General features: G+C 49.8%; 2 protein-coding genes across 2 annotated transcripts in view; one reads left to right on the top strand and one right to left on the bottom strand.

Moving 5' to 3' along the window:
* Positions 1-185, bottom strand: part of Dynlt1 (dynein, light chain, Tctex-type 1) — a 7,680-nt gene extending 7,495 nt beyond the window's left edge. The window contains exon 1 of the mRNA XM_013024554.1: positions 108-185. Within this exon, the coding sequence (XP_012880008.1) occupies positions 108-134 (27 nt within the window). The 5' untranslated portion in view covers positions 135-185. The remainder of the gene's footprint in view (positions 1-107) is intronic.
* A 5,410-nt stretch (positions 186-5,595) lies between these two features.
* The window catches only part of Sytl3 (synaptotagmin-like 3), a 54,894-nt gene continuing 45,766 nt past the window's right edge, over positions 5,596-14,723 (top strand). Inside the window, 2 exon segments of the mRNA XM_013024535.1 lie at positions 5,596-5,764; positions 12,395-12,984. Coding sequence (XP_012879989.1) covers positions 12,875-12,984 — 110 coding nt within the window. The 5' untranslated portion in view covers positions 5,596-5,764; positions 12,395-12,874.

The raw sequence follows: 14,723 nt of genomic DNA, 5'->3' as shown, positions 1-14,723 counted from the left end.
GAGGACCACCGCAGTCCGAGGTCCCCGGGCAGGGCCGCGCCCCCACGCCCGGGGCCGTCCGCTCCCCCACACCCCACCCCCAGGCTGCCCGCCCGCCGGGCGGTTACCTCCTCCGAAGCCTGGAAGTCTTCCATCTTCACTCCAGCGCCTCGCTTCCGCCGCCCCGAGCAAAGCGGACTGCGCAGGCGCGCGTAGGCCCCGCCCTCTCCCCGCCCATACGGCCCCGCCCTCGAGCCCGCCCCTCGGCGCCCCGCTGCTCATGGGCGTCAACGCAGCGGTGAGCTGAACCGCGCCTCAGAGCCAACCTCGGCCGCGGGCCCGGACGGGGGCGTGGCCGCGGGCCTGAGGGGAGGCGTGGCCTGCGCGACCCCAAACAACAAACCGCCCGCTGACTGTCGAGGCGTGGCGCGCGCCGCCCGGGGGACTGGGGTTGGGTCCCGGGGGGAAGGGCCCACGCAGGGGCCTCAGCACCGGCCTTCCTCGAAGCATTGCAGTCTAGAAAGCGAGTCGTGCGGGGTGGATGGTTAGGATTATGCTTTATAGAATGCGTGGCCGCGGGCCCGCCGACGCCGGACCGAGCCGCGCCAGGACTTGTCTGCACGTCGGGGCCCGTGCTCCGGCTCCCAGGGCACTTGGATCGGGAGCCTCCCGCTCCCGGCCACCTCTCCACCGCCGGCCTCCGGGACCCGGGGCGGTCGGGCCCAGGGCCGGGGGAGGATGAGCTCCGGCCCGCACGGCCTGAGGCTCCACCGCGGGGCGCTCCCCCCGGGCCACCGGAGCCCTCCCGGGCTGTCCTCTGCCCTGGCCCCGGCCGCGCGCCCAGCGCTGGGTTCCACGACTCGCTCCCGGGCTTGCAAGGCCCTGGCTCAGCATCTCCACTAGGGGCCTGCCCGTCCTCCAGCCTTTCCGCACCGGTGGTTTTCTTTGTGGCGCCCGTTGATGGGGTGTCTTGTCCAGACTCCGCGTTCTGTGCAGGAAGGAACTTTCTCTTCTCTGTTGGGTGCCTGTCCCTGACGCGGGCCGCACACAGTAGGTGCACAGTTAACGTGTATTGTTTGAAGGGATGATTTCTCCAGTGTGGCCTCACCTAGATGGAGAAAACCATGGAGTGGATTACGTGCGCACGCGCGCGCGCACACACACACACACACACACACACACACGCATACACCCAAGGCTGCTCTGCCCTGCACAGCGCCTGAGCAAGGACATCAGTGGGGTCAGATTCTGAACTCTATTTTACCTGTTGGATTTTCTTTGTTTCAGCGTTTCAGGCTTGGGCCTCAGTCTACACGATTCAAATTGCGACATTCTTTTGTTCTGCCATTCCCAGATCTGTCTGAGATCCCTTTAGGCCTCTTCTGCCTGATTGATGCCAGGACTTTAGCCTCACCGTGATCTTGAACCCTGACTTTTAAACTTGCTCCTCGTGTCCTTCTGCTATTTTGTGGGTTGACTTCACTACCTGAGGGTCTTAAATTAAGTGCAAAGCAAGAGTAAACAGATGCTAAGTGAACATCTGGAATAGAAAAGTGTGGGGCATGGGAACCATTTTTTAATGTCTTTGCCTTCTTTTACAACCTTCCCAAATGGCTGCTGTGTTATTGATGTAGAGATCTAGGAAGAGTAGTGTGAGGTTTGTCAAGTGTAAAAGGAGAGGAAACGTATTTCTGGCTGACACATCTACAGTGAGAATCCTGTGCAGAGAAATTACACGCTAAGGAGAGGAGCTAAGAAATGCTTCTGTGGGGTCTTCCACAGCTGTACAGAAATACCTCACGCCTCTGAAACATCTGGAGAGAGCGGCTGCTCTGCCCTTGGTGATCTCTTTATAGTTTCCAACAATGAAATGACTTAATAGCCACTAGAGCACTAACATCCATGCTGCAGTGGTTTTTAAATCTTTTCGTGATGAGTTCTGTGTATGTGAGAGAAACACCTACTCATCAATCAGAATGGACTAGGTCAGCTGCAGAAGCAAATGACCCCAGACTCACAGTGGGTGGCAACAGCTGAGATTGATGGGTCTCCCTGCACGACCCGCTGTGGCTCTGTCCCGTGTCTTCTGCACAGGGGTCCACGCTGATGGACGGGCTCTCTGGGGTCCTCGGTGGACAGTGGAGGGGTCCGTGGAGAAGTGGTTGCCTGAGCATTCCCTGAGAACATGCTACCTCCAGCACAAGTCACCTCTGCCTGGGGCTCATCAACCCCAGTGTCTGGCCCCACCTGACACAGCCGGGACACCTGACAGGTGCAGGAAACTCCACCTGCTCCCCCCCGCCCCCGTGGCATTCTGAAGGGTCCCCTAGGACTCCATCGAGATGTCCATGCCAGTGAGCAGCCCCACGTGCCGCTGCTCCGCTGCTGACTAGCCTAATCTCCAGCAGCCCCAGTCGTCCCCTGGCGTTCCGTTTGATCTGCTTGACACCTGCTCAAGTTCTGCCCCCAGTGACGCCAGTCTTTGCCAGCCTCTCAGCTTGCTGTCCACAGTAGCCCTCGGCCTCAGCCCAGACTCTGAACTGTAGAAGTTCTAATATTTTCTTACTCTGTCTTCAGTTGTTATCTGAATTATGTTAGCCCCTGAATTTATACTACAGAATGTGACTTTATTTGGAGGAAAGACCTTTGCTAATCAAGGTAAAATGAAGTCACATGTGTGGGCCTGAAATCAGTGCATTTGTGTCCTTAGAAGAGGAGGAGTTTCAAGCTGGGTGCAGGTAGCTCATGCCTGTAATCCCATCTGCTCAGGAGCCAGAGATGAAGAGGCCAGGCCAGCATAGGGAAAAAATCCTCAAGACCTTCATCCCCACAGAAAAGGCTGGGTTTAGTGATGTACATCTATCACCCCCACTGTGCAAGAAACAAAGAGGATTTGGGTCTAGGCCATCCCTGAGTATAAAGCAAGACCTAGTTTCCAAAATAAGCAAAAAAGGGCAAGAGGCATGGTTTGAATGGTAGAGCCTGTCTAGCAAGCATCAAGCCTCGAATCCAAGTTAATAAAAAAGAAAGAAAGGAAGTTCAGGACACAGGGGGGCACAAAGAAACTACCATGTGAAGACACAGAAAGAAGATGGCTGTCTACAAATCGAGAAAGATCTATCCAACCCATCCCACACCAGCCAGACCCTGGGCTTCCAGTCTCCAGAACCTCATGACAAGGGCGTTTCTGTGGCACTTTCGCAGCAGCTGGAGCACAGGGACGCGCCTGCCTGGGACATCACGATTCTCATTCCAGAAACAGTTCCTTCCAAGTATGCCGATTGGCTTAGCATCTCATGCTTTAGACCTAGAACGTTGCTACCAAGAAAATACTAGTTCCTCTTTCCTGAGGATTTCTTTTGAGAACTCCTCAACCATGGGCACCGTGTGTGACACATAACAGATACACAATAAACATTTGTGGATGAATTGATCAAACGGTAACATGAGGAAGAAAGCTCGGGCCCTCACTAGGAAAGGTCTCAGAGACCCTGAGGGATTTGGGTAAGGTCACTCAGCCCTGTCTCTTCCCACAGCCTATCCTCTGAGCTTTCCCACTCCAGGTCCCTCCCCCAATCTCCTACCCCCTCCCCCAGGACATGGAAGAATGAAATTTCAGAAATGAGCTTAATCGATTACCATGTGGACCCAGTGGACAGATGAAGAAGCCAAGGCTGGAAGGGTTCTGAGAGGTGTAGTGAGAGCCACGCTGAGTACCTTAATTCCACATGACTGGGCAAAAATAACATGTTTTCTTCAATTTGAATACACATTAGTTCACCCTTAGGAGTGAGTCTGAAACCCCCAAAGAGCCCATTAGGGAATGAGAAAGCCTGCCCACAGAACAAAGGAATCTGTAATCTATGTACCTGAGAAGGACTCAAATCCTGAATATGCAAAGAACTTCTACAAATCAATAGGAAAAAAGCAGATGAGCCAACTGAAACAAATACACACACACACACACACACACACACACCTACTGTTGATCTCTTGTCCCTGAGGGCAAGGTAAGCGGAGGTTTTTAAAGGCAGACACTGCAAAATTTACTTATGCTTAGTGGGGGAGGGGAGGAGGAGGTTAGGGCCCCGCCAGATGAGGAGACAGCTCTGGTGCTGACTATCTCTTAATTTAAACAGAAAAGAAAGTTAGGGGATTTGTGACCCAGGTGGGTTGTAAAGCAGGACATCACAGTTCAATGATTTGCTTTCATGGTGTATTTTCTCTTTTCATAAGCTCCTGATGGCACTCATTGTAAAATTCCAGGGGCCTCTGCTGTAAAGTTGGGCCCGGGGACAGGGTGGGTGTTTCACTATAAAATGTTCAGAACGCTCCGCCTCAGTAAACATCAGGGGACCGTGTATCAAACCCTAACGCGGGGCCATTCTGCGCCCACTGAGATGGATGAGAAAGGCAGACGGGGCAGGACGGGGAGCAGCGGGCGCTTGTGTCTGGCAGGAGTGTGAGAAGAGTCACGTGGTCACAGCCTGGGAGCCGGAGTCTCACCGCACACACAGCCAATGGACAGATACTCATCCTGAGCAACTCCAGAGTAACCACAGAAACAGCTATTAACAGCATGACAGAAATAATTTATAGATGAGAAATAATGTATAGCAATGCAACGCAGAAATGAGAGTGAACGACAGCCCCACGTAGCGCTGTGTCCGCAGGCGATGCTGAGCAAACGCCGGCCTGGAAGAGGTTGTACGGGTGATTTCATTTGGATGAAGTGCAAACACAGGAAAGCGAATGGCCGCTGTCACGGGAACAGGCACCTGCAGGGAGGAAGGTGGCTGGGGGAAGGGAGGGGCTTGCGGGATGCCATTCATGTCCTGTTTCTGGATGGGCTGAGGTGTGGGCACTCACCAAGTCGGATGTCATTGTCCATGTGCATCTCTAACAGGAGACACCGACGGGGAATGTCAAAGAGAACAGACAGCTGTTCCTCTGTCCTGGAAACTGGAAGCCCAAGGTCCAGGAAGCGCCTTGACCTTGGAGCGTCCAGTGCAGGCGTGTGCTGTGTTCTAATCTAGAGGGAGGCATCAAGGGAAGAAAGGGGGAGGGGGGAGGGGAAGAGGAGGGCAGAGAAGAAGGGAAAGGGGAGGAGGAGGGGACAAACTCATCGCTGCCTAAGGAAGCCACTGTCATGGCATACCACCTTGCAGTGGAAAGGTCTCATCTCTGAAAGCTGCTAAGACAGAGGCGGCAGCACTTAACGCGGGCTTGGGAGTCACGCCACAGCCCTGGGCTTAGGATTTATATTCTGTGCACACGCTATACGTCAAAAGAAAAGAAAAGAAAAGAAAACCAACAAAACGAACTCAGAAAACCCCAGGGCAGGCTTGTGATGAATGGATTCTGAGTCAGCAGATGTTGTTTGAGAGGCGTCAGCCCCTTGAGGATGGCTGTGCTCTGGGGGTGTCGGGCAGGGTAGGAAGCACTCCATCAGAGCCACTTGAAGGGCGCGGACCACACAGGTACCGTGCAGCCGGGAGATGCTGTCTCCCGTGAACGCAGGCGCGCACAGCGGCACCGGCGCTGTCATCCCATGAACTTGGTTTCTCCCGGCTCTCGGCCGGGCTCCCGGGCTCCCGGTGTGGTTTGGGGGTGGTTCTTCTGCCCGGTCCTTGGTGACGTGGGAGGAGCGCTCAGTGGCACTCAGTGGCCACAGCACTGCTTCTGCCGGCACCCAACAGGAAGGAGCGAGAAGCCGGCCAGCTACACTGTGAAGAGGAAGCAACTTCTCCTCTCAGCCGACTCGGGTCTCTTGAAGCACGAGGAGGTAGGATGAGGGATCGAGGTCAGCCGGGATGGGGCAGGTACATGTGAAAAGTTTTTATTTTTGTTGTTGGTCATGGGGCTTGGATGTAGGGCCTGAGCGCTGTCCCTGAACTTCTTCTCTCAAGGTGAGCGCTCTGCCACTTTGAGCCCCAGCACCACTTCCAGTTTTCTAGTGCTTATTTGGAGATTCGAGTCTCATGAACTTTCCTGCCCCTGGCCAGTTTCAAACCACCCTCCTCAGATCTCAGCCTCCTGAGTAGCTAGGATGACAGGCATGGGCCACGGGGGGCCGGCTGAGATGACAGCTATCATAACTTTCCTTAAACTGGAAACTTGGAAAAGATAGGAAGTAAATTCATAATAAATTGGACAAAAGATGACTTGTCAGTTTACAGGATAAATACATTTAAAATGTAGAAATTGCCGTGTACCAGTGGCTCACAGTTATAATCCTAGCTAATAAAGAGACTGAAATCTGGAGGATCACACTTTGAAGCTTGACTGGGCAGAAAGTTCTGAGAGATTCCATCTCCAACCTACAAAAAGCTGGGCTGGAGTTTTGGCTGACATGCGAGGGCAGCAAGTAGGCTCAGCAAGCATGAGGCTTTGATTCAAACCCTAGTCCCTGCAAATCCAAATGAAACAAACCCCCAAACTAGTCAGAATTGTTTAAATTATATGGAGGAGGCTACTTTAGAATTCATTTAAAAAAAAAAAAACACTGGGGCTAGGAAGGTGGCTCCGTGGTAGAGCGCTTGCCTTGCATGCTCGAGGCCCTGGGTTCGATTCCTCAGCACCACATAAGCAAAAAGAAAAAAGCCGGAAGTGGCGCTGTGGCTCAAGTGGTAGAGCGCTAGCCTTGAGCTGAAGAGCTGAGGGACAGCGCCCAGGCCCAGAGTTCAGGCCCCATGACTGGAATAAGAAATAAAAAAATATATATAGAAAAAAAAGAATTCATTAAAAAAAAACACGAAGACACTACTTAAAAGCAATATAGCTATTTATTTAAAACAGAATCTTGCTCTGTAATAAGTTGCTTCAAACCTAAGTCTTTCTGCCTTTGCCTCCCAGATGCTGGGATTACAGGCATGCACCTCCAGGCTCCATTGGTGTGAATTGTTTAGACTATTGCTTGATGGTTTTGTCATTGGCATGAATCAACTGCACTAACGCCGAATGTTTGGATCACCTATAATCTCTAGGTTGGAGGTGGAATATAATTTGAGGGTAAAGAAATTCACTAGAGTTGAAATTAAAATTCCTTTCATGAAACGTCTTTACCACACATTTTGGTGAGAGAGAACAGAAGAAAGTCCTAAAGATCTATCACAACATCAGAATCGGTGTGGAAAAAATCATTCAGCCAAAACACTTGGCGGTTGTAACCTTTCAACTTCCCTGCCTGAAACAGAAACAGAGAAGCTGGCCAGAGAAGGTACTTAATAAATAGTAGTTGTTGGGCCAATGTTGAACATAAGAACAGTTATGACTAGTTCCTATTAATATCAATGATCACTTTGTCCTCCAGAGGAAGAGGTCAGGTTTAAGCTGAGAAAATCATGGTTCCTCTTTTGCTTTTTTAAGTCATATTTTCAAAAGTATTTTTAAGTAGTTGTACAAAGTAGTACCACGTCAGTTTATAAGTACAATGCGCCTTGACGGAGGGGAGACACGGTTACGGTCCAGAGTCCCCCAAATAACAAGGAACACAGACTTCCCTTGAGTGCGGGCTCTCCAGCCTCTCCGGGCTTCACGGTGCACGCCACACGTGTGTTTGGATGTGAATATTACATGTGCGCACTTGGAAAGACCAACTTGACACACGTGGGCATGGGCCGGGGCCTGGCACCGGAAGGAGGCAAAGCTGGGACTTCACAGGCTTTCTGGAAAGTCCACCTTCCTTTACTTCCTCTTGGTAACATGTATCTTTGAAGCCCGTGAATAGTGCCCCTCCAGGCTTTCTGTGGGTAGGAAGGTGTTCTTTGTCTATCTTGGGGGTGTTATTTTCTGTGGGTGTCATCTTCCATTAAGAATCTGGCCCGGCAAAAGCAAAAGGATGACATTTTGGGGTAGACGTCCAAGGCCAGTGCAGCGCTCAGCTTCTCCCCTGTGTGAGGCAGAGGCTGTGGCTGCCAACGTGGAGAGGCTTCTCAAGGAAATGGCTGTGGTGAGGGCCACACGGACGGCGCTCCGTCATTTCCTGTGAACGCGGGGTGCTGGTGGCTTCTGCAGCGGGGCCCCAGCGGGGAGGTGGGGGAGCCTCCCTCCTTCCCCCCACGGCTGCCTGAGCACAGAGAACATGATTCATCTGCAAAGAGAGAATCCCTCCCTTTCTCACTCGCCTTTTTCCTTTTCTCCTCTTTTACCTTTCTGGTTACTTTGCCACCAGCCAGACCTCAAGGCCCAGGTCAAGGCTTCCAGGCAGGCCAAGGAGAGCACGCTGTTCCGTAACTCCAGGAGCTGCGCTGGGAAGGCGCCTTTCAAAACCATCACTGGGAAAACTGCTGCGTGTGTTTACGTAAGCTGAGACGCTTTAGTCACCAAGAGGAGAGAGAACGTGGGGACACCAGTGGATTGGCCGCGTGCTGACGGACACGTGGCTCTTTCCATCTCCTGGCAAAGTCGCCCTCTCTCCCCTCCAGGAAGTTTCTCCTGGTCCCACTGGTCCTTTCTGCCTTCCCCACACGGTGAACCTTAAACCATGAGCCTCAGGAGCCCGACCTCCTGGGGAGCGAGCGAGGAGCTTAAGTGTGAGCTTAAGTGGTCGTGGGGCCTGAACTCTGGGCCTGGGCGCTGTCCCTCAGCTCTTCAGCTCAAGGCGAGCGCTCTACCACTTGAGCCACAGCACCACTTCCAGCTTCTTGTGCTTATGTGGTGCTGAGGAATGGAACCCAGGGCCTCAGGCATGCAAGGCAAGCGCTCTACCACTGAGTCACCTTCCCAGCCCGGCTAAGTTCTTTTTAACTGTTGATTGAGATTAGGCTGACAGGACAAGTGGTAGAATGCAGAAGCAGCCACAAATTTGAAAGTTCAAGGGCCAAGGAAATTTAACCGTAAGTCTCCGTGTGGGAGGGCAGGTCTTGAACCCAGGGCCTGGATCATGAACAAGATGTAAGAATCTGCTGAATGAGTGAGATTATAAATATTATCCAAGGGAAAAAAATAGATTTGGAAACAGGTACCAGTGGCTCACGCACAGACTGCACTCTGGGGAGGGTGGTTCAAAGCCAGCCTGGGAGAAAAGCTTATGAAACACTTACCTTCAGTTAACCACCAAGAAGCTGGAAGTGGAGCTGTGGCTCAAGTGGTAGAATGCCAGTCTTGAGCAAAAAAGCTCAAGTGCCCAGGCCATGAGTTCAAGCCCAGTACTGGCACTATTTTTTTTTTTTTAGATTTAAGATGTAAGTAAAGTGTTATCCAGTCCTTATTCCCTTGAGCTTCTCAAGGCCTATAGAAGTGAAGATCTAAGTCAGTGGTTTGGCTGAATGTTTGGGGAAATTAGAATCGAAGTGTCTAATGATCAAGAGTAACCACAGTGGGACGGAGACTGTGGCTTAGTGGAAGAGTGCTTGCCTTGCATGTGTGAGGCCCTGGGTTCGATTCCTTGGTATCACATAAACAACAACAACAAAAGATTAATTTAAGGGGCTGGGAAGGTGGCTCAGTGGTACAGCGCTTGCCTTGCATGCCTGAGGCCCTGGGTTCGATTCCTCAGCATCACATAAGCAAAAAGAAAAAAGCCAGAAGTGGCGCTGTGGCTCAAGTGGTAGAATGTTAGCCTTGAGCTGAAGAGCTGAGGGACAGTGCTCAGGCCCAGAGTTCAGGCCCCACAATCAGACCCCCCAAAAAAAAAGATTAATAAAAAAAATAGTAACCATAGCTGGAAGGATTTGGAAGACTCATACTTCAAGTTTTCCAAGCTTTGGTCTTAGATCGGCTTGGAAGACCAGAAAACTCCCTGATCAATATCTGAGATGCATTCAGTGAATCATAAATTATTTTTGCAGTTTATGAAAAGACTTTTTTTTTATTACTTTACTACGTACCCTATTAGTGAGTACACCAGGTTGCATTTTCTCAAGTCACAAATGAAGCACAGGATTATCTCTTTCTCTCTCTGACTCTTCTTAGAACCTCGATATCAGCTGTCTTTTGGAAGATTCGCTTTCTCACGCCGTCTGTGATACTGTCCACGAGGGTGCTGGCAGTGCTGAGCAGTGCAGAAGATGTTCTGTCATGGTTCCTCGCTCAAAATGATTTTTTTCTTCCCATTTGGTTTTCAGAATGTGATGATGTGTGTCTTCATTACTATGCCCAGGGTCTGGTGGAGGGGCGGGTTTTCTGTGTTCCTGTGGGATGTCCACGCTGGAATGGCCACAGAAGGGTGGACATTCTATCATCCTGCCACTCGATGTTGAAGCAAGCTTCAGGTGGCTATGAGAGCCATCTGGAAGAGAAGAATAGGCAGACTGATGACAAGCAGGCCAGCCGGGGCTCTGTAGGCAGGTCATGCTGTGAGCCTGCCATCTTACCTCCTGAGTGAATCCATTTTATGCTATCTCCTTAGCTTTACTTTGTAATCAGTTCAATAGTGATTCCGGGAGCACATTTTTTTTAGTCCTCCTACCTTGAGGGTGCTCTGTGTTTCTTACTGTCAACTATGTATATCTTGATTTTTCATTGTGATTGTTTCTCCGGGGCTACTAGGAAGGTCAGAATTTAGTTAATGCTCAAGCATAGTGACTGTTTCCCTCCAGCTTCCGGGTAGAACCATCTGCCCCCTTTTCTTTCCCACAGCTGAGTCTCTCTGACTTTTCCATTTCTGTGTGCTTTTACTGTATATTTTTGTTAGGAGTAGATTAGAGTACCAAAAACGAAACAGTTGGTCAAGCCAAGAACAAGGCCTGGCACTTGAAAAGCGCTCAGTAAATATTTACTGGATGACTGGATGGTTCTGGAAAATAAACTCATTTCTCTTTTCAGTAAGTGGAAGTTTGTGTCCACAAGGGGGAGCTTGAGCTCCCACGTCTGTCTGGAATGGGCCCTTCCTTGGCCCATAGGCTGGAGTGAGGGAGTGTTGAGGGGTGTTTTGTCATGACAGTTGGAGCCTGTATTTCTGGAATGCAGAAGGCCCAGACATCTGATGAGCAAGCCTTGGAGGATTCCCAGGTCCCTCTGGCTGAAGCACTCTGCGCGGATATTACCAGCCCAGGATCACTCTTACCGTACCCAGCTTCATGAAGAGCTGGAGACCAGAATCCCAACAGCCACGGGAAGAGAAAGCCACAGGGCTCACACCCCATGTTTGGAGGACTTCATTCAAAGTACCTGAGAGTCTTTAAATGGCCAAGAGTAGAAATAAGAGAACAAGAAGAACTGAGGGTGAAGTTTAAAAGGCAGTGAAAAGATGGAGAACTTGCTCCTGACCACTTGACTTGGCTGTCTTTGATTGTTTTCCACTTTGCAGAACCTCAGAGCCTCAGGAAATGAAGCCCTGCATGCTCAGCTGGACACTGGAATCAAAGGGCACCAAACTTTGCCCCTGGTGGCACCAAGAAGTGCTGGCCCCCTGGTCAGGGCTCAGGCTCCTGGCTCCTGGCTGTCTTTGCAGGAAATCTTTGGAGAGTAGGAACTTCAGTTCATTTTACTGGAGACTAGACGCTAAGTCATCCCTTTCCAGAACTCTTGAGTTTTCCTGTTCACAGAATCTCTGTAATTAGAGCAAGCAATATATCACAGCTTTATCGTATGATAGATAAACTAATAAATATGGAATCGCTTAAGCCAATCAGTCCTTAGAAGGCAGGCCCGTGCATTTAGGTGGGGAAATAGTACATGATTATGTTCATTAGCTTTTAACCAGAATTTAGCGTTTCCTTAGATTATGGCAAAAACCTAGTAGAATGAGCAGGACTTACAATTTGGTCCATAATAGAAAGCACAGATATTTTCACACTATATTATGTGTTGTATATATCTCAAAATACTGTTCACACAGATAGCATTTTGAAACTAGGGAAATCTTTACATCACTCCCAGATCTTATTTCATACATCCCTGATCACACAGAATTGTGTGTGTGTGTGTGTGTGTGTGTGTGTGTGTGTGTGTTTTGTATGTGCTAGTGTGCGGGTTTGAACTCAAGGCTTCTCTTTCTCACTTATCTTTTTGCTCGGGGCTGGCTAATTGGGGGTAAAGCAGTAATGTTTTAGGTTATGTCTGTAATCCTTGCTACTCTGGAGGCTGGAATTTGAGGATCATGCTTTGAAGCTAACTCAGGCAGGAAAGGTCAGTGAAACTTTTATCTCCAAGTAATCACTAAAAAGCCAGAAGTAGAGCTGTGTCTTAAGTGGTAGAATGCTAACCTTAAAAGCTCAGAGACAGTACCCAAGCCCTGAGCTCAAACCCCAGTACTACAAAACAAACAACATCAAAAAAGAAAATCCATGTTTAGATGTTTTTGGAAGTTTTGAATATAACAAATCTTCCTTTATGAAATTTAAAAACTTCCATTATCATCACCAAAGAAAAGGTAAAGATTTAACCATGTAGACCAGTTTGTTTTAATCTCTGTAAAGCTGTGAAGCTCTCAAGCTGGGAAAACTGATACTATTTTATTTTTCTCCTGCAGGTATTAATCAGGTTGGGCTTTTAACCATGCTGGGCTCACCTGGAGGCTTTTTCAAGGACGCATTGTCAAGCATTCTTTGTGCTACTTCTGAAGTTCTTCCACGTGGCGATGACTTCCGCTTCACAGGAATTATCTGCTAGAAGCCATGCATGATTTGTAACGATCTCTGGCAAAATCTCAGGAAAAGATATACTCTTGTCTCAGGCCGATGTGAGAGGCTGTGGCGGAGCCTGAACGCAAAGGCTCCTCTGAGGACAGAGGCACCGCGGCTAGGCACCTGCTCCTCCGGAGGAGCATGACACCGACAGAAAGGGAGAAACAACCACAGCAAGCACGCGGGCACCAGTGAAATCAAAACAACCACAGCAAACAAGCAGGCACCAGGGAAATCGGAGACGGCTCTTTCCAGAACACAGGGTTCCAGCTGCACTGGGGCTCGACTGCAGAGCCCTGAAACCCTTCCCACGTGGGTGGAAAAAAATGGCCCACCAAGTAGATCTGGAGTCCATGAAGGAGTTAGAGCGCGAGGTCATTCTCCAAGTCCTCTATCGAGACCAGGCTGTTCGGAGCATAGAGGAGGAGCGGACACGGTAAGCTGTCTTCAGAGGTGTGCTGTCCCCCACTCTTTCAGTGGGCTGAGCTGTCCTTAGCGGGGTACACTACAGGTACCGATCTACGGGACGTGGCTTTTTCTCTGGAGCAGCTGCATTTTGGCTTCTTCACTGCTTGCTGGCCGTTACCTTTGCTCACTGCTGGCTTCGGACCGAGAAGGGTCTGAATGGAGGCTTGGGGGTGGGAATTATTTCTGCAGTGGAGCTAAACTCAGAAGACAGGAAGAAGGGAGGCTGCCCTTGTTATTTGCGTTCATTGGCAGCTTTTGTGTGTTTGTCTATTTGCTCACTTTGGGAGAGGAATTGGAGGGAAAGCCTCAGGCTTTTGGAGGTGTCCCGTTCTCCTCCCGCACCCCTGCCCCCCAACAAGGGGGTCAAGACCTGGGGCTCTAAGTTTTCCTGCCCTTCCTTTGGGGGTATCTCAATGCCCAGAGAAGGTGGCTTAGAAACACCATTGCTGCCTTTCTTCGTTGCTCACCTTTCCTTCCCCATTGCACGAAGGAAAAACACAAGTCAACCTGCTCAGCCTGTTCTCTCGCTGCTTTGCCAATACGTCTCTCCTTTCCTGCTAGCTGGTGTGTGAATGCTTGAAGGCAGTGTTAGGCTTCATCTATAGTTAGCTGGCAAGTCCCATATTTGCCTTTTTTATTCATGCTGATTCTGGGGTTTGAACTCACAGTATGTTTTTGTTGTTAAATTTATTTATTTTATTAACAATAATAATAATATATATTTTTTTGCCAGTCCTGGGGCTTGAACTCAGGGAGCTTCTTTTGCTCAAGGCCAGCACTCTACCACTTGAGCCATGGCACCACTTCTGGCTTTTTCTGTGTATGTGGTACTGAGGAATTGAACCTAGGGTTTCATGCATGCTAGGCGAGCACTCTACCACTAAGCCACATTCCCAGCCCTATTTATTTTATTTTTAAAATTAGCTTTAGTTGTACAAAGAGGTTACCATTTGCAAGTCACTTTATAAGTACAATGCAGCTTGGTGGTTTTCCTAGTTTCATGAGCTGTTTAGAACATTATGACTGTATTCAGGGCCTCATGCTCTTGCTTAGCAATTTTGCTCAAGGCTCGCTCTGTACCACTTGAGCCACAGCCCCATTTCCAGCATTTTTGGTGGTTTATTGGAGATAAGAGTCTCGTGGACTTTTCTGCCCAAGCTGGATTTGAATTCTGATCCTCAGATCTCAGCCTCCTGAGTAACTAGGATTACAGATGTGAGCCGCCAGCCTCTGCTAAGACCCACCTTTAAACACCCATGCTATGGAAAAGACAAGTTTCAAGAAGTGGATGGAGTGAGGCTGCAGCTCACTTGTGCCGTGAGTGAAAGGCCCAGCATCGTCAGCACCCAACAACAAACCAACCAAACGGGATGTGTTTGGTTTTGCGGAACGTTTTCAGAATCTGCCAACAAAAATACAACTCGCATAAAATAAAAATGTGGACAACCAAGGCTTGGGCAACGCCAGAGGACATTTTCTGATCCTTTGGAAGATACGATATTCTTTTTCTAAACACAAAGCAAAAGAAAACAACCCACAAAACCCCCTTTCCTTGTTATTCCAAATTACTTGAAGTGTATTTGTGTCTTCTCTTCCATAGGAAACTATAATACAGAATTCGACTGGGTGTCTCCGGGCAGCGGCGGGGTGTGCACTGTAGCTGCGGATCTGGGGATCTGGGGATCTTCTGTGCCTGCGCTGGGCCGG

This window comes from Dipodomys ordii, unplaced genomic scaffold (genome assembly GCF_000151885.1).
Source record: "Dipodomys ordii isolate 6190 unplaced genomic scaffold, Dord_2.0 Scaffold77, whole genome shotgun sequence".
In the NCBI taxonomy this organism is placed as follows: domain Eukaryota; kingdom Metazoa; phylum Chordata; class Mammalia; order Rodentia; family Heteromyidae; genus Dipodomys; species Dipodomys ordii.
The sequence above is the reverse complement of the archived record's forward strand: the minus strand, read 5'-3'. Positions and strand labels throughout refer to the sequence as shown.